Below are 24,143 nucleotides of genomic sequence, written 5' to 3'. Positions count from 1 at the left end.
CGCATTGTGAGAAATGCATCATGAGCTGACTTGGTTGTGGGGATGTTATAGAGTGCACTTACACAAATCTTTTTTTTATTTAATTATTTTTCAAGTACAGTTTTCTGTTTTTTACTTTCATCCCAGCCCCCCGTGCTCCCCATCTCCCTCCCATTTCCACCCCCCCAGTTGTTGTCTATGTGTCCTTCATATTTGTTCCTCCAAATCCCTCCCCTTTCCCCCTTAAATTCCCTTCCCTCTCCCCTCTGGTCTCTGTCCCCCTGTTCTCTATTTCAGTGTCTTTGTTTTTATTTTGTTTTCTTGTTTGTTTTGTTGTTTAACTTCCTGTTAAAGGTGAGATCATATGGTATTTGTCTTTCATTACCTGCCTTATTTCACTCAGCATAATGCTTTCCAGTTCCATCCATGCTGTTGCAAAGGGTAGGAGCTCCTTCTTTCTCTCTGCTGCATAGAATTCCATTGTGTATATGTACCATAATTTTTTGATCCATTCACTTACTGACGGGCACCTAGGTTGCTTCCAGCTCTTGGCTATTGTATATGACTTACACAAATCTTGATGGTGCAGCCTAATAATGTGATTGTATGTGCTATATTTTTATACCATTGGCAGTGCAGTAGGTTTGTTTATACCAGTATCTCCCCAAACATGAGTAACTGCAGTGTGAGCCTTCAAAGTGGGCTTCTTTTTGTAGGCAAATGCCTGATTTAAGCTTTAATTGCTCAAGCTTCCACTTCAAAGCTGGACATCTCAGATAAACACTTTGTCGGTCAGGCGACTAGATAGAATCAGGACACCGGCTCTCACTGAGTCTCCTTTATTTTAGAGGTCCTGGTTGACTTCAATAACTGACCATTTAGGCTACTTGATTTTGTTTTTCTCTCTTCCTATAAATTCTTGCTCTACTGTTTTAAATTCACCATTGAAGGGTGAGCCCTTGAAACCCTACATCCTAAAGTACACCCCCAATAAAAGCAGAACCCCAGATCTCTGCACACATGTACTCTTTCTACCTATGTCCTCACTGGGAACCCCATTGGCTTACCTTGTATGCCCCGCAGCTTGTAAGTAGTGAAATTTATTTTTTATTCAAAGTTTCCTAATGGCTGATGGGCATCTTGCAATAATAAAAACCGAAGAGTTGGTCCAGTGGTAATTTTGGTTTTAAAGGAGCCATGTTTGTGGTCAACTCCTTGAGCTCAGGTGAGTGCCTTCAGGTGCTTCTAGCCCATAATATTACTATTGATAGACCGAGAAGGCATAAAAGAGAAATACTTTGCACTATGACATTATGATGGGCTACTATATCATAAGCTATAGGAATTTTTAGCTCCACTATATTTTTATGGGACCATGGTCTTATATGAGGCCTACTGTCAATTGTAATGCCATTATGTAGTCTGTTACTATATTCCTAGTATTAAAAATTCTCAGGATTCAAAGATCACAATCTGCTTGACAGGTAATATTAGAACTTATACTTGAGTGTGTATTCTTTTTACTTTTATTTTATCTTTTTAATAAATTCTTTTTAAAGATTTTATTTATTTATTTTTAGAGAGAGAGGGGAAGAGAGGGAGAAAGAGAGGGAGAGAAATACCAATGTGTGGTTGTCTCTCACATGCCCCAACTGGGGACCTGGCCTGCAACCCAGGCATGTGCCCTGACTGGGAACTGAACTGGTGACCCTTTGCTTCATAGCCTGCTGAATTACACCACTGAATTACACTGAAATTTCCACTGAATTACACCAGCCAAGGCTATCCTTTTACTTTTAACTGTAGGTTTTCTGAAAAACTCATAAATAGTAGCATAAGAAAAACATTTTTTTATTAACTGCTAATATTTAGGACAAGAAAAAAGTTCAGTTCTAATAAGTTAAGATAATACAGTGCTCTCAATTTTCCAGAAATATATTGAATCCTTTACCAAAAAGGTTACTTTTGTCTTGATCTCAGTAGTGTACTTTATTTATTTCTTTATAACATTAAAAATAGAACAGCGTATGGTAATTGCATAGTCAAACAGGATTGAGTGGCTTTAAATAAATATATTTTTATCCTACCCACTCTCACTTCCAGACCAACTTTGCTGAGATATATACAGTTTGCTATTTCCATTTTTAATTCTGATGATGATTACCAAAATAATTCTAAATAGCACACTTGTTTCTATTTTTATTTCTTCAGTTTTCACTATATAATATATGAAAATGAGAAATTTAGCACTTATCCTTCCTTCTTGGTTATTTGCTGTGTTATTTCTAGTTTTATTTTTTATATAGCTTTAAAGAATATGATTAAAACACCATTGTTCATTCCACCAACTTTGGACAACAGAGAAAGTGGATTTTAAACTACATGAATAATTACCAAATCAACACTGCTTATGTGTATGGGTTACTCAGCAGGGCCACAGAAATAGGCAGAGTGAAGGTGATCAGCGGGAATATCCTGAGTATCATGATCTGTTCACATTTAGCTCTAAAAGGAGAGCTCAGATTTAATTTTTCTTTTTTGGATAAGTAATTAAATTATTTTTAAAAGCTGGAGTCTAGTTAGGAACTCTTGTTGTATTGCCCTGACCATGGGAAATAGGATAGAATTGCAGACAATGGTGGGATTTGTAATGCTTCTCAAGATCTGAGTAGGGCCACACTTTTGGAAAAGTTCCCACAGATTTGATTAGTTGAGCCAGGAAAATATAGCTCCCCTGTGAGCTGACTTTGTATGAAACCACCGGATTCCTTTGAGAAACAACTAGGAAGATCTGATCAATCCTAAACTCCTACATTCAAGCATAGACACTTTGAAGAGCATTGAATTTTTTTAAATTTACAATGAAATACAGGCATTATATAGAAAGCCAGCTCACTATTGGGAAGGGGTGTGTGTGTGTGTGTGTGTGTGTATGTATGTATGAGTGGGGATAGGTGGAGGGATAAGAAGAGAGTAAAATGGAGAGAAAGAGGGTCAGAAACAGTATGGGGGGGATAGTTTAGGAAGAACATTGCATTGTGTGACAACAGTAGTCATCTGGAATTCGCTGAGTGATTTGGATATTGATTTAATATTCCATGGTTCCAGATCCACATTTAAAGAGGTAAATAGAATATTGGCAAGTTATCCCTGCCTAAAGCTTTTTATTTTTAGGAAACTATTGATAGCATTTAGACCACTAATTGCCCATAGAAAATTAACCCCTCAACAGAGACACTAAGATATATGTGAGCTCCAAATTATTGCTCAATGATTATCTTTAATTATTCCACCTTTAGTAACTTAATATAACTTAGCCATATATTTTAATTAATATGTGTGTATAACAATAATAGTACAGGAGTTGACAAATGTAGATTTGCAGTTGTGAATATGCAAAACATAAAATTTATACTTGTATTATTATTTACCAATTATTGTAATATTTATTTGCATCATAATTGTAAACCTTTATTTGTCTACCCCTGAAAAACTAATACAAATTGAATATTTAAATAATGGTTTACTAGTATTATTCATTTTTAGCATGTCAAAATTATACATTTCTTCTGAGATTGTAAACTACTGATTTTGTATGAGTACATGCTATGTTTCAAGGTTCTATTATTTGAGAAGAAATAACATAAAAAGTCATTGCAATAATTAGAACAGAAAATTGTCAGATATTGAGATAGAATACCCTTTATTTTTCTTTAGAATTACCACTTAGATATTTGGGCTAAGTGTTGCAAAGACTTAAAGCAGTATTTCCCAAACTGTGTTCTGAAGGTATCAGTTCAAGGAGATATTAATGTGTATTTCTAGAAAATGAGCTATTAATACCTCCTTATACAAATTAGACCTTAAATCTCAGAAAAGACCTATAGTACAGTAGATTATATTTTACAGTTTTGTTTTATAGTTTTTCTCAAGCTTATTTCTGCAGAGTGCACATTTATTTTATATTCGGCATACCTGTTATAATCTCACACCAGGTTTAAAAACCTATGTCCTACTCACCACTGATTTTGTAAATAAAGTTTTATTGTAATATAGTAATACCCATTTGTTGCACTTCTGTTACAATGGTAGAGTTTGTAGATGCCACAGAGACTGTATGCCTGACAAAGTGTAAACATATTTATTTTTTGGCCCTTCATAGAAAAATGTTTTCCAATTATGATAGAAGAACAGAATACTACTGGTCATCAAATTAGAAAACACTAACTTATAGAAATGTATTAAAACTTTAAACTGAAGCTTCCTGCAGATAATTATAAGTTAAATGTACAAACCTACATAATATATAATTAATTTTAACTATGTGAAATTTGCAATAATGGGATTCTGATTTCTGCTGAATTAAAACATCCATTTTTAAAGCTTTTATTTTAATATGTTAATTTATGTGAAATTTTAAAACATGATTTAGGAAGAAGAGGGTATAAATATTCCTACAAATCTTATTTAATGCAAAGGATAAAAACAATACTCGATAGTGTTATATTTCTTTTGATAAAATTATCTAGAGAAAATTCAAAATGTGGTCTCTCTCTACTTGCTTTCCTTTTAGGAGACATTTCCTGGTATAAATTTCTATATATGTAACTACTATGTCTTTTTATTGTGACTTGGAGTATACCCTGTTCCCTTTTCAGATTCAAAATTAACTAGCCCAAGGTGTGTTACATTACAAATATTAAAACCTGAGTTTATTGGCTCAGTTGTTAAGTAGCCGTTCAAATTGTAATCTCTGGATGACAATTTTACATAAGGTATTAGAACTGAGGCTGAACTAAACTCTCTGAATATTTCTTTCCAGGAAGAACTGAACCCCATCATTGTTACTCCACCAATACAAGCCATCGACCAGGATCGGGACATCCAGCCTCCGTCAGATAGGCCGGGCATCCTCTACTCCATCCTTGTTGGTTTGTGTCTACTAATGTTTTACACCCTGTTAGCACTCTGGAATCATGTAGGAAAATAGTGTCTCTAAGCAAAGTAAACACCTTTAATAACAAGGATTTTTTTGGAAATTATTGCTATTTTTAAGTATAAATAAATTTTTTAATATTTTCTCTTTTTCAGAATTAGTTTCAGTGAAATATATAGGGAAGAAGAACTTTTACTGAAGAGGCAAAACAAATAAAAATAACAGTTTAATCTACACATTGATATTTTTCTCAATATCATCTCATACAGTTTTCAGGAAAAAATGGAAAAACTTAACACTGTTTGCTCTATCTGTATTTTTTCATTGGTGGATACAATTAAATAATTCTGAAAATAGTGACTGAATTAAATAAGGGCATTTGGAGCCATATGGGAGAAAGATCATAATTAGCCCAAGGGCACATAATACATTATTCCCTTGTCTAATTTTTTCCTTGGAAAATTTCACAGAAGCTCTCTGAATCCACCCTGGTGCATGTACTGCTAGTTGTAGCAAAAGCAGAAATGATGAGGATGTTATTATGCTACCCACATTGCTTTTTTTCCCATTCAAACTGATTTTGCTAAAGTATGGATGTTGCTGCTTTGCAAAGATCTTAGTCTCTAGATTGAAAGATAAATCTGAGACAGACCATATATCTCTTAATAAAGGAGGAGTTGCTTTTGAAGTATGCTCGAAAATAACTATTCAGCGGAATTCAACATTATCCTCAGCGTTTTCTTATTCCCATGCATCTGACCTATGCTTATACACACATACATAAGAACATTACCTGCTGATACCAGACAGATTTCCAATTGTGGTGCTATCACCTACTTAAAAATGCTGTGCATAAAATAAATCCAGGTAATTCTGTTCCAAACTTTTAGTCTCTAGAACTAAACATATATCATATACCAGTTACTGAGATTAGAATATTAATTTTTTTAAAAGCTTTTATGAACATAAGCATAAGTCTCCTTTATGTCTATAGGGGTCTTGGCAGAGATAAATAGAAATAGGCAATTTCCATTTAAGACTTGAGAGTATGTCAACTACTGTGCTATATGCTGTAGACATGAATATGATATTTAAATGTTCTAAGTTAGCATGAGGTAGAATATATGACTAAAAACATGTCAAAAGATAGATTAAAACATATAGTTTCAAGCAGTGTAAATAAAGTATGAGCCGCATAACCATGTGAGGAGAGTGCCAATGACTTCTGAGAGAATTACTTGGAAAGTTAGGAAGAAAAGTTATTTTAGCAGAAAGACTGGGATTGTCCGGTAGGAAATGCCAGATGAATGATCTAGATAGATAATACAGCATGTGTAGAGTCCAATGGATGAAATTTAAAGCTAGTCTTGGGGAGGCATGTTACTCAGCGTTGCCTGCACCTCTGGAAACAGAAGCAGCAAACACTCAGCAGAGTGTATGCAGTTCTCTGCTTTTTGGAGGGTGGGGTTCTTTTTGCCAGGGCCTGGCTCCAGTATACTGGGTGCAAGCAGCTCCAAGATGTGTGCAGAGCTTCCTGCAGAGATTAAGGAGTGGGGATTGGGAAACTGCTACAGTGCACAGAGCTGTGACTGACAGAACATTTTCACAATTGATTGCCAAACTCTTCCCCAGGAGGTTTCAAGACTTCAATAGACTTCAGATTTCCAGCATGGTTACATCGGGCTGACTTTACCAATGTAATTGTTGCCTCAGTGAAGAGATGGGTTCCTGTTCTTTCCGGCACTGCCATCTTTCCAAAATCCTGCAATTCAATACCAGTGTGATTTTGATAGGTTATGCCAGATTCTCCAGCAGAGGTTTTGTAACACTCATTTACCAATGCCAGAAATGTGTGAAGTTGTGTGTTTTCTCACAGACTCACAAATAGAGTATGGTTCCCAGCATAGAACATTGCTAATCTAACAGTAAGAAGTGGAATTTTAGTGTAGTTTTAACTTGAATGTTTTATGTATAAATGTGAAGACCTTGGTTTATGGTTAAGACTCTTTTGCGTTTCTCTTCCTGTGAACTCTGTTCATTCTCTAGCACAAACCTGTTTTAAATGTATTGTTGATCGGTTTCTCAGCTAATTCTTTTCTGCTTTGTACATGTGTTAGGGATATGAACCTTTGTCTATGATGTTAATTGCAAGTATTTCTCCTAGTTTTTCACCTGTAATTTAATTTTGTTTACTGTGTCTTATCATGTAATTTTGTAATGACATTGAATTTATCCCTTTTCACTTTTTTTTATTTTGAGCTATAGTTAGAAAAGATATACTCTCACATGAGAATAGAATTCATCCCTATTTCATCTATTACTAACATTTATACTATTATTCATTGTACATAAATATCTTCTCCATTTGGAATTTGGCATAGTTGTATGAAGAATAGAAGCCATTTCATTATTTTCTGTTTATCTCTCCTGATAGGTAAATGCTCTTATTCAAAATTTCTTCTTACTATTTTGAGTTGACTCTATTATCATATGCTAATTTTTCACACACACAATATTGATTAATTCTGAACTTTTAAGTCTATTTCATTGCTATAATATTTTTTTTCTGTTTTGTTTTGGTTGTTGTTCATTTGTTCTTTGCTCATACAGCCAGAGGAATTTCTTTCCTTATCTCAAAGTTAAAGCAAATGAATAGTAGCAATTAACTAATTTTGAGCATGTTTGGATTCTGCAAACTGTGTCTGAATGCATGTTTTATGTTACATTGTTTCTTTGACTTGGAACAAGTTATTTAATACCTCAAAGGTCCCAAATCCCTCTGTAAATGGGAATAATTTAAAGTTTTTTAGAAACTTTATATTTATTGATTTTCAGGGAGAGAAAGGGAGAGAGAGAAACATCAGTATGTTGTTCCACTTATTTATACATTCATTGGTTGATTCTCATATGTGTCTTGAGCAGATATTGAACCCAGAAAACTTGGCGAATCAAGTGGATTCTCTAATCGACTGAGTTACCTGGCCAGGACCAGAGAGTTTTTGATGATTTCTTATATAGAACATATAGCACAGAGTAGGCTTCAATAATTAGGAACAAAGTAATTTTATTCTTGTGCTTATTGTTTGACCAAATGCATAGACTCTATAGTTACATGATTCGATGTTTATATTTTCTTCATGTTGGAAAAAATTACTGTAAATATTGTTCAATATACAAAGGCAGATGATACAATTTAAGGGAGTTTCTGCAGGAAGAAATATGTTAACTAACTAAAAGTTTACACTAAAGAAATACTAAGAGTGTCATGAAAATATTTTATGTAGTATTTGGAATATTTTTATTTAATGTAAGTGATGTAGTTAGTTTGATATTTGTCTTAGAAAAAAATATTTGCCTAGCTGGAACAGAATATTCTCATTTTAATTTCCAGGCATCTTGATATTTGGAACAAATTCATAGCCATTATTTATTTCAAGATATGTTGAAAGACCATGAAGAAAATAATTAAGATTTATGCACTATTAAAATAACTTCTAGAGTTTAAAATTTACTTTCTCAACACTTAATATCTCTTCCTATGTGATGAAGTTTGAAATAATTAAAGGGCTCTTTTAATAAAAGATATTTGGAAAATCATCCAAACATAACATATTTTCCATCCTCTTACTTATAAACTAATTAAGTATATACCACGTTTGCATCTAATTTCCCTAGACTGCATAATTTTGAAATTGAATATATTAATGAAATTGAGATTTTGTTCCTCAGTTAATGAAGGGAAATAGATATAGCAGATATGCATATTACTCACTGTTCTCTTAGATGCCGAAATCTCAATGTTTTCCAGGAACTCCTGAGGATTACCCACGGTTTTTCCATATGCATCCTAGGACTGCAGAACTTAGTCTCCTGGAGCCAGTAAACAGAGATTTTTACCAGAAATTTGATTTGGTTATTAAGGTAAATTAAACTAATTTCTTATTTTTGTGTGTGTGTGTTTATAAAGTGCTAATCAAAGGAAGTTGTGGAGGCTACTGTAGGCTCTTTAATATTTAAAAAAAATCAAAGTTAATTTAAATAGCAATTAGCCTATTTTTATTTAAAAAGTAAAGCGTAGCAGTTTGAATACATTATTGCTTTTATTTAAAATAACTATTTTACAATGTGATTCTAATACTGAATATTTTTATATGTATTAAATGCCCTGGTCAAATGTATATAATTGGACATTCTACACTTTATAACATTTTCTAACACTTAATTTTTTACTAAAAGGATTTAATTTTATTCATAAAAACTTAACCAATGAATATGCTTAAAATGCAGTTATATTTTTATTTTAATAACTTCATTTTAATGTTTCTCTAACAGAAAAGATCTCACTTGTCTAGAAGTGAATCTAATATATGTCTCATTTTTAAAAATGTTGATAGATGATCCTAGACTGAAAACATTTTTAAAGCTTGGGAAATCCATTGGACATTCCAATTTTGGTATAGTAATATCTAATTTCATAATAATAAAATCATTTGAAAGGTATTGTGGAAACCCAAATGATTTGTTGATGAATTCTGATAGACTTCATTAAGAAGGTAAGATTTGTGCTGGTCAGTAAAAGAAGAGTAGAAATTTATCAAGTAGAAATGAGGGCTGGGAGCAGAATGAAATGGTAAGTCTACTATGTTATATAACTTTTTCATATCTACATATATAAAAGCTATAGAAATGCAGTCTTATAGAATTTTTAAAATTTAAAATTGGTAAAGGAAAAGGAAGTGAGGTAAGGATGCTTACTAAATGTGGACATTGTACAAGGTGTTTTATGCACATTTTTCATTGAATTATAACCATAACTGTAGTAGTATGCTAATTAGTACAAATGTAGAAACTAAAGTCCGGAGAGGGTAAGTGATTGGCATAGAGTTACATCAATAATAGGCAGCAGAACTGAGATTGAAAATTAGGTTTATCTAGTTTTTTTTACATCCTTAAGGTGCAGTTGCTTAGAAATAGTTGTCCAGCTTAATTGTCAGTGAAACTACAAACAATAATATGCAGAAATTCATTTAATTTCACATCTAATTAAGGCATACTTTTTAGGACCCAGTTATATTATTATGCATGCCAGATCCTTATTTATGTTGTGGTCCCTTGTCCTTAAAAATACATAGTCTAGAATGGAAAGAGTCATATAAGCCAATGAATCAAATGCAACAAACACAGCAACTGCTAACAGGAAGAAACACGGGTGCTGATGAAATGCAGAATAGGTATGTTTAAATTAACCTGAGGACTTGGAAGATTTGCTGGAGATTACTCCAAGCTAAATTTTGCTGTATTGGAAGGGTTTGTCCAATGAATAAAAATGGAAAATAGGTTTGGACCTCAGGGAAAGCAGAAGTACGCGTGTGGAGGCATGATACAGCAGGCTGCAAGCAGTTAACGGGGAAGTGAGGTATGGAGCCAGACCACGGAGCGAGACTGCTGTGCCACAGAAATTTCCTTGGATTTCATTCCGTTGGGTCTTGGGAGTCATTTAACAAAGACTTCTTTTACCTTTTGTGTGTAATAGTCATGCATGAGGTTCATTTTCTTGCATTGACTACATTATTTTTTTTATCATAGGACCCTATAAAACTCAAAATGTGTATCCCTTGTCTGCTGTCTGTCTACCGGGAGCCCTGCTGGGCTGCTTCCTGGGGGAATTAAGAAACTTGACAAAGCACTGTTTCCAAACTACCTCATATGAAACCTGAAATTAATTATTTTTCTCCATTATCGAAGTCAGTGATCTTAGTTTAGCCAGTTACATTAAAACCCAGTCCATCAATTATAGAAACAAACCTCAATTAGAATAAAATGCAGGTATTTTTAATTTTATATTAATACCTTGTATTTTAATGGGTTTTTTTACAGACATTATTAATTAAAATAACTGTGTTTTGTGTGCAACCAAGAGGATAATAAGCAAAGGTATCAGTCTGTAAGAACAATGACGTGCCCCCTGCTTGAATAATAGCTGAATATTGTGGTTTTGCATAGAGGTCCACTGAATTGCTACAATATGGGAGAGTTCTCTCCTGTAGTAAGACTTTTACTTTCTTCCTTTTTCCTTATTTTAATAATGCTTCATTTTTTATTGACCACGAAAGTTTTTATTAGATTTGATCCCAACTTCTGTATCAGAAGCTAAAGTATAATAAAATAAAATGAAGTATCTTTTCCTAAGCTTTGAAGAAGAATTCCGCTTCAAAAAGCTGTATTTTCATTTAACCGCTGGTGATGGTGATGAATTAGCGATTTAGCATCTTCACTTTATCGCTTTCCGCCAGTGATTTATTCAGTGTTCTAACAAAGTGTAAAGGTGAAACTGGAAGGATACGATGGAGTAGTCCTCTACCCTTAGAATATGAAAGGAGTAAAGCATGTCAGTTAAAAGAGGAAAAGATGCTCTGGATCAAATCATTATTCCAAATTTTACACAATAATAATCTTTTAATCATACTTTAAGATAAAATACATATTTTAAATAAGAATATTATATTTAGTTTGCCCCATTCAGTTTATATGTATGCCTTTTGTCCTTGTATATTTTATTCATAATACCTCTTTCACTCTCAAAATGCCCTAGTTTGGATAAAATATTATGTGCTCACCATAGTTATAAAACAAAAAACATCTATGATATAGAAATATGAAACCACATTTTAGATTCTAGATGATAATGAGTTAGTTCACGCATGGAGTGTCAATAACAAAGCCTGGAAAATTCACATTCATTATTATAAGTGTACCATTTTTAAAACATGTTATTAGTTGGTATTTTAATACTCTAAGCATCTAATAGAAAGATTAAATGGATAAATTATTAATAATTCACTGTCAATTGCTCAAACATAATTGTGTTTTTTATGTGTATCTGATAAAGAACTAGTAACAAGGGTCCCGATAGTATCACAAACATCATTGTATCATGGTCTCTCTGATTTGTGTGTTGTTACTCATTGACCTACTCATACTGTCTATTTGGCTACCCTTGAACTTCTTTTCCTTCCACATCATGGGCGTGCTAATCATAAGCTCTCATCAGTCACCCTGCAGGCTTTCTGTTCCAGCTGTATGAGACCACTTGCAGTGCCCTAAACTCATCATGCTTTTTCTAGGCTCCAGGCATGTACAGATGCTATCCCTCTTCCTGAATCATTTCTCCCTGTAACAGCACTAATTCACGCTGATGTTTTGTTGATGCTGTAGGTGCTAGAATGGCACTTCCTCTGGAAAGGCACAGCCATTGGTTAGAAGCCCCTCTTTGTATTTCTGCATGTCCCTGTTGTGGCTCTGGTCACTCTATGTTGAATTTACTCTTTTATTTTCTTCTGACTTTTGTAGGAGGGCAGATTGTAATATATTTCTTTACCTTGTGGCCTAACCCCTACCCTTATGCATGTACAGTGCATAGAAAATGCTCAAATATTTGTTGTAATTGGTTTCTTCCTGGTACGGTAAATCTTTTAAGGCTGCTGGAATCGAGTACCTACAACTTCATCATATTTAAATACACATTAAGACACAGCTTATGGCCATTTATGAGTGTATGTTAAAATCTTTCTCCAAAGATTAAATACATTTTTGACACAAAAAATGAGCCACAGAATTGAAACTGGTAAGCTTAAATGGCAGTGCAGACACGCCAGTCCTGGCAAGTCTCTTTGCTTCAGTAATTCAGGTGTCTGAGGACAGCGGCACTTGAGGATGAGTGAGGCCTGGGAGAATGAGCTACTGTAACCACACATGTGAATCTCAGATGCCACAGTGCAAGAAAATGTTTAGCTTCTCTTTGAATAATGATCTCAATTAAACTTTACGCCATGAGAATTCAATGGAAAACTTTTTAAAACGAATGGCATTTTCTAGTTTCCAATTTGCCAAAATCTTTCTGATGGCTTATTAGGTGCCTGACATTTTGCTTGGTGTTAAGAAGACATAAATGTATGAAAGCTCTGCCCTCAAGGGAATCACAAATATGGAAATTTTGCTTCCAGACTTACTTTTCTTCTGATGTCTACATCCATACTTCCAGTCATGGGCTGTAAACCTACTTCTACTATTGTACAATTGTGTAAAGTTAAGAATGTAGTAAACTGTACAGATCCTTTTAAAACCTCTTCCTTTCTATTGATAATATAATAACCAGCCACTCACCCAAGTCTGGAACTCCCAGTTCCTCTTAGGACTTTACTTGCTCCCATATGTCCCCATCCAGTCATTTTTCAAATCCTAATTCCTCTGGAATTTACTCTTGAATGTCTTCCCAATTCTCCAGGCTCATGCAGTTCTCAAGTTCCAACCCTCATAGCCCATCATTTCACACACATCTCTCAAACCTTAGCCTCTTTTCCTTGCATCCTGACTCTCCCCACGTTACCAGTAGAGGATTGCTAAAACAAGAAAACAAAAATAGGCCATGCTGTTCCATATTGCCTTCAAGTTAGCTGACAATGTGCCCCCTTCATGAATTTCCAACAGAGAACGTTGTTGATTGAAAGATCACAGGTGTCAGGGACAGACAGACACAATAGCAAGTCACAGATCATCAGTCATCGCTTCTAAAATAGAAAGGATAATATCCCCATGAAAATGAAAGATCAAAAGTCACTAACTCTGTTAAGGAGATCGTGAGGTATAAGCTACTATTCTTTCTGTTGTCATGTGAGTATTAATAGTTTATCAAAAAAGATAAATAAAATAGAGAAAAGAAAAGCCTGGAATAGTCCTTTGGGAAAAGATTGAATAGGAGCCTTCAGTGAATTATGGTTAGGAGAAGAAAAAATATCAGAGCTGAAGTTTTCTAGCCACAGAAAGCAAGCCAAATGCTATGGATGGCACACTTTCATAACCCTGGAACTGTGCTAACTATAGACTCTTCTCCAAATTCTTATGGATTTCTATTGAATGAATGAAGTACTCATGTGCCTTACATCCCAGTTCAGCAGGTCAGTAAAGGTAAGCTCAGTAGCAAAAATCTTCCTCTGCTCCAGTAGCAAAATCTGTAAGGTGAGGAAGAGAGAAATTCCTTTAACACATGTTAGAGAATATTATCCCACAGAAATGACAGGCATTATTTCTTACTGGTACTGAACTAAAAATACTTCTGTGTATTTCCGAATGAATCACACTTTTGGAAATCCATTGACATATTTGATACATTTGCTAAATGTTCATCTTTTATTTTAATTTTATGCTCTATTTTTTTAAAAATGTCAAATTGCCACATAAAACACTATCTTTTCCTCCCAAAGAACATTATATTTTTTATTTCATCCTGATTGTCCACTAAAAATTCTAACTACAAGGTTGAATTAGTTGCCTATGATGCCAATTATGGAAATTAATAAAAGGAAAGAATGTTTAGTGTTCTCTTGTCTCATGCAGTTATTCATCCAGCTGGGTTAGTCAGGACAGAAATAGAATATAGCCATTGAATACAGTGGATGTCCAAATTTGCAAGCTGACAAAAGACACACAGAGGTGATATTTTACTTGACCTCTTTCTTTCCACACAAGGTGACTGCAATTACTTGGAAGAAGAAAAGCACTTTATCCATTCTTGTCACAGTACCTTGATTCTGGTAACACCCTCTTGTCTGCAAAGGTCATTGTCAGAGTACAGCTGCAAGTACAGTACAATGTTCAAATGAAAGTCACTTTCTGAGCAGCCCTTACCCTATCTTCCCACGACACACCCCTTCACACACATAAACTATCTTAGCCCTCCTACAAGGTCGTTGCCAAGTAATCTTTCTTTATAAGCTTCTGGGTTGTCGCATATAATACTAAAAATAAAAGGATATATCTAAACACTTGAGAGCTAAATAGGGCTAATCATTATTATTTTTCTCAGGAACAGCCTGGTACATAGTGGTAACAAACTCTCACTAACTGCCAGTCTCTGACAAGTAACCCACTTAAAATCTATTTTTATATGATGGTTTATTGAAATTAAAGTGTTCTAGGTTGGAGTATTCCCACTGGCCAATTCACATAAGGTACTTGAATGGGTTTCCTCCTAAATTGAGAAAATACTGGGGAAATGTGATCAACCCAGTGTTGTCCTTTGCTGAATGGGGAGGCAAAGAACAGGGCAAAATAAGGGGGATAAAACATGATTAAGATGTTATTCATTTTTAGAGAGAGGGGAATGGAGGGAGAAAGGGAAGAAGAGAAACACTTATTGGCTTCCTCTTGTTCACCACCAGCTGGGCCCACAACCTAGACATGTGTCCTGACTGGGAATCAAACTGGTGACCTTTGGGTTTGTGGGACAATGCACAACCCACTGAGCCACACCCAAAAACATGATTAAAATCATTCCATAAAAAAATGACTACTTCATCATTATCATAATTTTGTCTCTGGCTTGCCTTACCATTTATAATCAAGATGATTCCCATGTTTAGAACATGAGCTAAATAGTCTGATGTGTTTGTGACTAGACAGAGTTTTTTGAATTTGTGATCTTCCCTAAGTGATTGAGTTTTTCTTTTTTAAATCATTCAAAATTGCATCAGTCATTGTAATGCCAGGTCCTGCCTCAAACTCTAAGTAAAGAAAACTATTTTTATTATTAAAAGGTATATTCATGTTTTCATTTCAATAAATTATAAATGGAGTGGACATATTCTTACTTCAAGTAAAAATAAAATATACTTCACTTTATTAAAAATATTATCTAGGTGAAAAGTATGTCAATATTATTTTATTATCATATCATAAGTGCTTTTTGGGGAATTCGTTCTCTATATCTGCCTAGTAAAAATGATTTTTCTTTTTTGTCAAACAAATCTATTCCTTTCCTACCAAGAATATATTCTATTGCTATATTTATTTATGACATTACAAACACTTCAGTTGTATTATATTCAAAATAGTTTGTTTTATTTTATCTGATAAATTATTGGATGTTTTTGTGTTTTCTAAGTTCTCATATTTTAGAAACTTTCATAAATAACCTTGTTGTCCCACTCTGTATGCATTCTTGAATTTTTAGAGTTAAAGTGTAAATAAAGGAAGTTCCTGTTCATCTTAGGGAAATATAATTTTATTAAGAAAGGTCAAGAAGCAATGAGCACACTAACTTTTAATTGCTAATTAATTGGTAATAGTAATATGATCTTTGACCCAGGAAAACACACTTCCCACAGCCTTTCTTCCTAAGATATTCCTAGAGAAAAACGATGATTATAGAAAAGAAAGGAACTGTTTCCAGTTATTAGACTTTTGACCCCCAAATATTTGCAGAGCTTAGTGAACTAAGCAGGATCATACCCAGAAATCTTTCATGTGAGGTTCCTACACTTTCATTCCAACTTTTAGGTCCCGCTGAAATTTGAGACTTTGCCTAAAGGTAAAAAGCAGTAACAATCATTTGTATTCAAGGCTAGGGCAGAGTTGGTCTAGGCAGCTCAACCTAGGCTATTTTTAGTATAACGACTTCCTTCGGCCTGAATGAGAGATGCCAAAAGCCAGACCCAACTGATGCAGTAATGACCATTGATTTGGACAAATTGGGGTCATGTGAAGTGCTTGCTTTTGAAAAGCAGTTTGCACAGTCCCCACTGAATCAAGATGCCCACCTGTGTTTCAGGGCACCAAACTGTGAGCTAATCTATGTAAAAAATCATTTGGGAACCTGATCAGGCAGGATAAAATTTAAATAATTAAGGAAATTGACGAATAAACAAATACTCAACAGAAAGCTTGCTTGAACGCTAACTAGTGTGGCTCAGTGGATTGGGCATGGTCCTGTAAGCAGAAGGGTCACTGGTTCAATTTCTGGTCAGGGCACATGCCTGGGTTTTGGGCCAGGTCTCCCATTGGATGTGTGTGAGAGGCAACCACATGATGTTTCTCTTGCACACATATGTTTCTCTGCCTCTCTTTCTTCCTTCCTTCCTTCCTATCTCTCTAAAATTAAATTCATAAAATATTTTAAAACATTTTTTAAAATGTTTTTTAAAACATTTTTAAAACAATTTTTTAAATTATGTTTTCACATTTAGAGAAGCAAAATAGCATAGGGGCTAAGAATGTGAACTTTTAGAGACAGACACCTGGTTAACACCTCTGAAAAACCTAAAATAGGACAAACCATGTAGTAGTAAACCAAAAATATTGGTCATATTAACAACAAACTAATGTTCAGAGAGAACTTTCACATGGTATTATTAAAAGTGCAGGGATTCGATTGTTTCCATAGGACTAATTCCATTTTATTTCTCTTTTCCGTGGATCACTTTGTTTTCACCATGCACCTAACATATTTGTCCTGGCTTCACAGTTGGCGGTAAAAATTAAAAATATAAGAGCTGAATGTAAAATATGAACTTCTTTTGTTGTTATAGAATGTTTTCTGTTTTCCCCTCACCATTTATAAACTGTATTTGTATGTGTGGGTTGGTGGAAGGAGACAAGTTACAAATTTCGTTACTTTTCATAGCATTATTAGTATGTCCAGAATGTGAAATAATACCTTTTATACAAGATACAAAATAAAGGAAGAAAACTCATGTTCAGAATGACCTCTGTGTATGAACTGCTCCTGCTTTAATCAGATCAAGGGCATTGCGTTGGAACTTCATATGGGCCAAATGATGGCTTTACATTCCCTGGAAAAATGATGTTTACCAATCATAGACTCTAACTCTTGTCCTGTAAAGCAGCTACATCCCAAACCCTTTTGTGTATCACAGAGGGAACTCCTAGAAGAACATCCATGGCTTCAGCACACATTAATCACAGCCATGGATATAGAAAGAACTTACCCATATGAAGGATGTCAGGAGCACATACGGTTATGTGTGAAGAAAATGCATAATTCTAGAAAAGGCTACACATTATTTCAGTATGCTTGTACTTAGTGCAGAGCTCATAAACGTTTGGTACATTGGCTGCATCACCTTCATAATCTGCTGCAAAGTGGAATTTAAATGAATAAAGTAAACTATAAAATCTTACAATGGGAAACTAATATACTGAAATAGAGTTACCAAAATACTAAAAAACAAAGATTAGTTTTTTATCAATGCTTTATATAACATTATCTCACAAAGGATTTATTAATTAGTGTAATTTCAAGTTAGTGATTTGCACAAATAGTATTTCAAAATATCTTCAATGTTAACAATAATATGAAGTAAAAATACATATTGTGATTTTCCTTTGTACATTGTCACCAGTACCTTTGCAAACGTCACTGTGATCTGTCACCTACCCTCTTAATTGGTGAAAATGCTAAATTATAGTGAGAGGAAAATGCAAAATTACATTCTAGAGACATAGTTCTTGCCACTGGATTGAATAATAAGAGATATCTATCTGAACCAGCTATAAACTTCCATGACCAAAATGTCAATATGCCATTGAGGAAAGCTCTTCAGGATTTAATATGGAGCATTTAACATTCACATTGAGTTAACTTCAAATTACAGCTACCATAAAATGGGGAAAGTATCAATAAAAATTTATGACAGTACATTTGTATACTACTGAATTATGTCAATGATTTCTTCTCAAGTTTGAAGTCAGTTGTGATGAATACTTCCCTTAAATACATTTTTTTAAGAAACAGAAAATCACACATTGGTGTTTCTGCATTTACAACATGACCCTATGGAGATATCTTAAGAAAATTAATTGGAACTAAAAATTGTAATCATTGTTTTAAAACTAAACAAAATAACCAAGAAAATAAACACAATTCTAATACATTTTAACTTAACTTGAACAACATATTTTTTGTTAAATGTATTTGAAATTCTATAGATACTAAAAAATATTTCATTGAAATTATATCTGTTCCTTAATGTGATGCTTTCAAGAACTCCTAAAATATAGCCTAAGTCTATTAATTTTATATACAATAATGAATTATTTGGGGACTTAATCATTAGTGTGGCATGAGAAGAGATGAAAGAGACAAAAATAAGTTTAATGCTTTAGTTGAGTGATGACTCTTTTCTATTATTTAACTGTTTTATTAGCAATTCACTCAAATATATTCCCTTATCAATTTTCTGTCTAACTTATTTAAGCAGTTAGCTCTTCAAAAATATGTAGTGAGGACTATAATAATTTACTGCAGTTATTTTTGTTACTGTTCTTTTAAATTATACACTGACTTTGAATGCAGGACACCAAAAAAAATCAGTGAAACCATTTTCTTGTTTATGTTTTCTAAACCCCTCTAGTGTTAAAGCGTTACTTCTTGCTATAATGATATCAGTTCGAAAGTGATTCTGTATAGATAGTATCAAAAGTGACGCTCAGAAAGATCCCAAAATGTAGACTTTTTATACCTTTTTACATTTTTTTCTAGGCTGAACAGGACAATGGCCACCCTCTCCCTGCCTTTGCCAGTCTCCATATTGAAATACTGGATGAAAACAACCAGGCCCCCTATTTCACAATGCCCAGCTACCAAGGCTATATCCTGGAATCGGCCCCGGTGGGGGCAACCATTTCTGAAAGTGTCAATTTGACCACCCCTCTAAGAATTGTGGTTCTGGACAAGGACATAGAAGATGTAAGTTAAATGTAAATTTTGTCATTTTATTAACACATCTCTTGTTATACTTATGTCAATAGCAAACATTACAAAACCACGGTTACATGAACTATAGGATAGAGAAAAAGTGTAAATGAGAGTATTAGTTTTATAATTTAAATCTATATCAAGAATAATATTTCAAAAGTATGTTAGATTTGAATTCAGCAGCTGTTTTTTTTCTTGGTTTACAGATATTCAGTAGAAGATAGAAAATGTATGTTTCTTTTGAAGTTTGCTAAATTATCAGGGCACTCATTTATTAATATGGGTTAAAACTGTTCAATTGATATGAGTTAAAATTTGCTAATAGGGAAACATAATAGAATTATGCAACGAGTATAAAGAATCATGCTGGCAGCTCCGGATGCAACTCGGGGGACTTTTCTGATGTACATTACAGAAAAAGCATTCAGCCGACTCGCTTACACTTCTGTCAGTGGCTATGTTGATGCTAACTCCTCCTCTCCACCCAACACCCTCCTGTGTTTCTCTGGTACTGACACTAGCCACACGAGTGGGAAATGGGGCCGACCGGCTAGATCACAATATTTTTCTTCCTTAGCCAGAGTAAGTGCCATGAATAGTAGACAGAAAATATACCAAGCCAGTCAGAGTCTTCCCAAGAAATGAAAAGAAAAAAAAAATGGAGCCAGAAGACTTTAGCATCATGAATTAAAGAAGTGGAAATGAATCAGAAGCCATCGTAGCTAAGTTTGCTGACATGGAGAAAATCCATTATCAGTGGACAGAATGAAGCCAGCCAGACACAGGGAAAAGTCCTGTTGGGTTCCTGATTGCTTTTAGATTATGATTTACCCAAAGCTATACCAATTGTAAAAAATTTCCTTTGATTCTGTGACCACTACAGCATTTTCCAACATATCTTTTCTAAAAAAAATTGTAAGTTTGATTTCTGTTATGTACAATGCAGGAATGTCTTGATCAGCAATTTCTCCCTCTCCAATAAGCATTGTCCAATAGAATTTTTGCGATAATGATTTTTTTTAGGAGAGAGAGGGGAATGAAAAAGAAAGGGGGATAAACATCAATGTGAGAGAAACATTGATTGGTTACCTCTCACACAGCCTGGGACCAGGCCTGCAACCAGACTTGTGCACTGACTGGGGGAACAGAACAGGCAATGTTTTACCCTCTGTAATGATGCCCAGCCAACTGAACCGCACCAGTTAGAGCAATGAAAATGTTCTGTAGCTCTGCTATTCAAAACAGTAGCAGGCGTGGCTAGGGAACGCTTGAAATGTTACTAGGCTGAAAACATAATTTTAACATTTTGTTTAATTTGAATTAATTTAAATTCAAATAATCACACATTACCAATTGGGCAGCACAGCTATAGAATGTCCCTGGGATCTCATTACATGGATTTTTATCATCAGTTTAGTAAATTAACACTCTACTACCAGACTTTTTTCTCCTTCTAGAAAAAGAAATGTTAAAATTGTGTTCTAAGGGATTCTGAAAAGGACAGCAAGGTGTTCCTGAGAGGGGGGGAGGAGAACTCCTGGATCTGAAACCTTTGGAAATTGCTACCTAGAATTCTACTTGTGGAGATTTAAAGCCAATTGACCTCTTAAATGCCCCGAGTTTTTTTCAAGGGATGGGGCAACACACTGTGGTCCTTAGGAGTTTGTACTTTAGAGTTAGTCAGCCTGGGGTCTGATTCTTTCTTGGTTGTACCATGTGACAGCTGTTTGATACTGTGAGATTCACTGTCACCAGTTGTCCCCATTTCATTCAATTGTCTGGGATCCAAAAGGTATATGGTTAGGATCCCTGCTTCCTTGGCCTGTCCCTGTGTCTGGGGCTGATGGGGATGCACTCAGAGAGAACATTTTCCTTAGATGATGCCATATATTGGGGTTGTGGCATGATTAATATGTTGTGTAAAAAATGTTAAGTACTTAAATAATGTGTATCTGGCCATTTGCTTATTATTTAAGCCCATCCTTTTTCTACAATTATTTATAGTGAATGATTTTTACTCAGTTTCCCAAAAGTGAACAAGTATATCTAAGTCCAAAATGACAAAGTTTTCTATATCATATATGGCTTCTATATATCTATAATGTAAATAAATTAATAGAATTAGGATATCTAACATCTACATAAAAATTGTTAATAATATTGAACTGTTTCATAATATGGCATATTCTTTGGTTGGAAAACTAATTCTAGTACTTCATACTGAGTTAAAACCAACCCTTTTGTAACTCATTCATTATTCCGTATATTTCTCATTTGACAGCACACAGAATAAATCTACAAAATGGTCACTAATATGTTTAAAGATGGGTTTATGCCCTTCTGAATCATCTCTTTCTCCAGGTCAAGCACTCTATTCTTAAAAACAAAATATGGTCATTAGGAGGTTAAAGATCTAAATTAACAACAACAACTAAACCTCAAGGCCCTTCTCAGTCACGGGCAAGAATTTTACTATGTGGTAAATTCTTGCAGATTTTCAGTCAGAATTAGTGAAACTAATCAGAATAGAGATAATAAAGTTAGGAATATAGACAGAGACCATCCACCTCATAGAGGTGTGAGCAACAGAAATGGAGAATAAGCACTTGGCACAAGCAGAGAAGTTTTCACAATAGGAGTTGGCTCTCCTAGTTGGCTTCCAGAGTAGCCACAACAAAAGGCAAATGTGATGATGAACTCCTTGAATATGACCTTATCTGAAAAGCACTTTATCTGCCCTTCTCTTCTAAATGAAAGCTTTGCTGAATAGAGCAATCTTGGTTGTAGGTCTTTGGATTTCATGACTTGGAATACTTCTTTCCAGCCCTTTCTTGCCTGTAAGGTCTCTTTTGAGAAATCAGCTGACAGTCTGATGGGAACTCCTTTGTAGGTGACTGTCGCTTTATCTCTTGCTGCTTCTAGGATTCCTTGCTTCATTTTAATCTTGGCTAATATAATGATGATGTGCCTTGGTGTGTTCCTTCTTGGGTCTAACTTCTTTGGGACTCTCTGAGCCCTTATTATATGAAATGTTAAAGGGACTTCTCTAAGAAAAGAAGATAAAAATATGAACAGTGAAAGGACAGAAAACTCACAGTTATTAACAACCACACCTAAAACAAAAGCAATCTAAGAGGACAGCTAGATCAGGAGCAGAACCATAGAAATGGAGATCACATGGAGGGTTAGCAACAAAGAAGTGGGAGGAGGAGAAGTGGGGAGAAGGTACAGAGAATAAGTAGCATAGATAGTAGGTGGAAAATAGACATGGGGAGGGCAAGAATAGTATGGGAAATGTAGAATCTAAAGAACTTGTGACACATGGATATAAATGAGAGGGGAGAAGTGGTAGGGGAGGAGGTGTGCAGGGTGGAGGGGAATGAAGAGGAGGAAATAGGATGATTGTAATGGCATAATCAAGAAAATACATATTTTTTAAAAAGGCAAATGTGAAGAAGAGGTCAGACTTGGATTTATTTGTCTAAAAATCAAGTGGTGTTCCTTCTTTCAAATGGGTGGAAAGTAAGAAAACATTTTAAGAAATAGTAGCAGGGATTGATTAGTTGTGGTGTATTAGCAGTCAGTAATTTGAATCAGAAGGAATAGAAGAAAAACAGAGAAACCGAGCAGTAAACAAATTATATTTACTAATAGTCCTTTTCTACAGATATATAGATATAAACATACACATGTATATAACATATATATGAATTTTATGTTGTAAGTACTCTTCTTAGTTTCAAAATAGTCTAGATTGTAGATAGAATAGGAAAGGGTCAAGGTTTTTAAGAGTCATGTCTGAGATGACCAGGTTTTCAGTGGCAGAATCACTAAAAATTGAACATTTAATTCTGGTTATAAACATACAACAGAGGAAAATAATCAACAGATACTACACATTGACTTTTAGAAAGGCATTGATTCACTTATAATTTCATATCAATTTACATCCCTGTATATAGTGTTATTATTTAAAAATAAAGTTATATTTGAAATGTAATATAATGCAGTCTTAAAGATATAATGTATTTTTTTGTTTTATAAATATTGCCATGCTATCATGTATATCAGAATACTAAGGAATAAAATATTCTCTGTAAAATATTGTTAGTTTAAATATACTAAAAACATGTTTTTGTTGTGTTTTGCTCTGTTGACTTTGGTTTGTTTTTTGTTTTACTAGTGTATGGCATACAGCATATCTATATTTCTGGTCATTGATATTCACATTTTTTATTTCATGTTTAATTTGCACATAGGTCCCACCTGGTGGAGTTCCTGTAGGTACTAGGTTTTGATTTTGTCTTTGTTCTTTTGCTAATTGCTGTGGTTTGATTCTGTGTTCTTTTTCTGTTCTACTAAAACAAGTAAGCAGTTACTCATTCTCATTCGTAAAGACATATATAATTACTTTAAATATATATGTATATAGGTATACATTAAATTATATTATATTTTTATTATAGTAGTATGAAAGTTTATAGAATCCAAATTGCATGTAACTTAAAGATTAACTGTTAAATGTTCTTTTAGTTCTTGGCAAACATTGATAACTCATTACTGCATTCTTTCTGAACAATTCTAAGCCTGAGATGAACCCTTTTGAGTAAGGTACTTCAGGCAGTTACTATCAACTGATTCAAGATGAAATTAACTTTTTGTCATTTGGTATTATGC

At 34.2% G+C, this 24,143-nt stretch overlaps 1 protein-coding gene and 1 long non-coding RNA gene across 2 annotated transcripts in view; one reads left to right on the top strand and one right to left on the bottom strand.

Moving 5' to 3' along the window:
* The window catches only part of PCDH15 (protocadherin related 15), a 789,434-nt gene that overhangs the window by 461,579 nt on the left and 303,712 nt on the right, over nt 1-24,143 (top strand). Inside the window, exons 9-11 of the mRNA XM_053663991.1 lie at nt 4,802-4,910; nt 8,724-8,836; nt 19,251-19,457. Coding sequence (XP_053519966.1) covers nt 4,802-4,910; nt 8,724-8,836; nt 19,251-19,457 — 429 coding nt within the window. The remainder of the gene's footprint in view (nt 1-4,801; nt 4,911-8,723; nt 8,837-19,250; nt 19,458-24,143) is intronic.
* Nucleotides 11,030-14,558, bottom strand: LOC128627190 (uncharacterized). The gene is made up of 3 exons (XR_008391347.1): nt 14,496-14,558; nt 13,855-13,923; nt 11,030-11,277 (listed from the first exon to the last, which is right to left on the bottom strand). It is a non-coding gene; the product is annotated as an uncharacterized LOC128627190 (long non-coding RNA).

The sequence above is a fragment of the Artibeus jamaicensis genome, unplaced genomic scaffold, assembly GCF_021234435.1.
Source record: "Artibeus jamaicensis isolate MK-2021 breed Jamaican fruit bat unplaced genomic scaffold, CSHL_Jam_final contig_332, whole genome shotgun sequence".
In the NCBI taxonomy this organism is placed as follows: domain Eukaryota; kingdom Metazoa; phylum Chordata; class Mammalia; order Chiroptera; family Phyllostomidae; genus Artibeus; species Artibeus jamaicensis.
The sequence above is the reverse complement of the archived record's forward strand: the minus strand, read 5'-3'. Positions and strand labels throughout refer to the sequence as shown.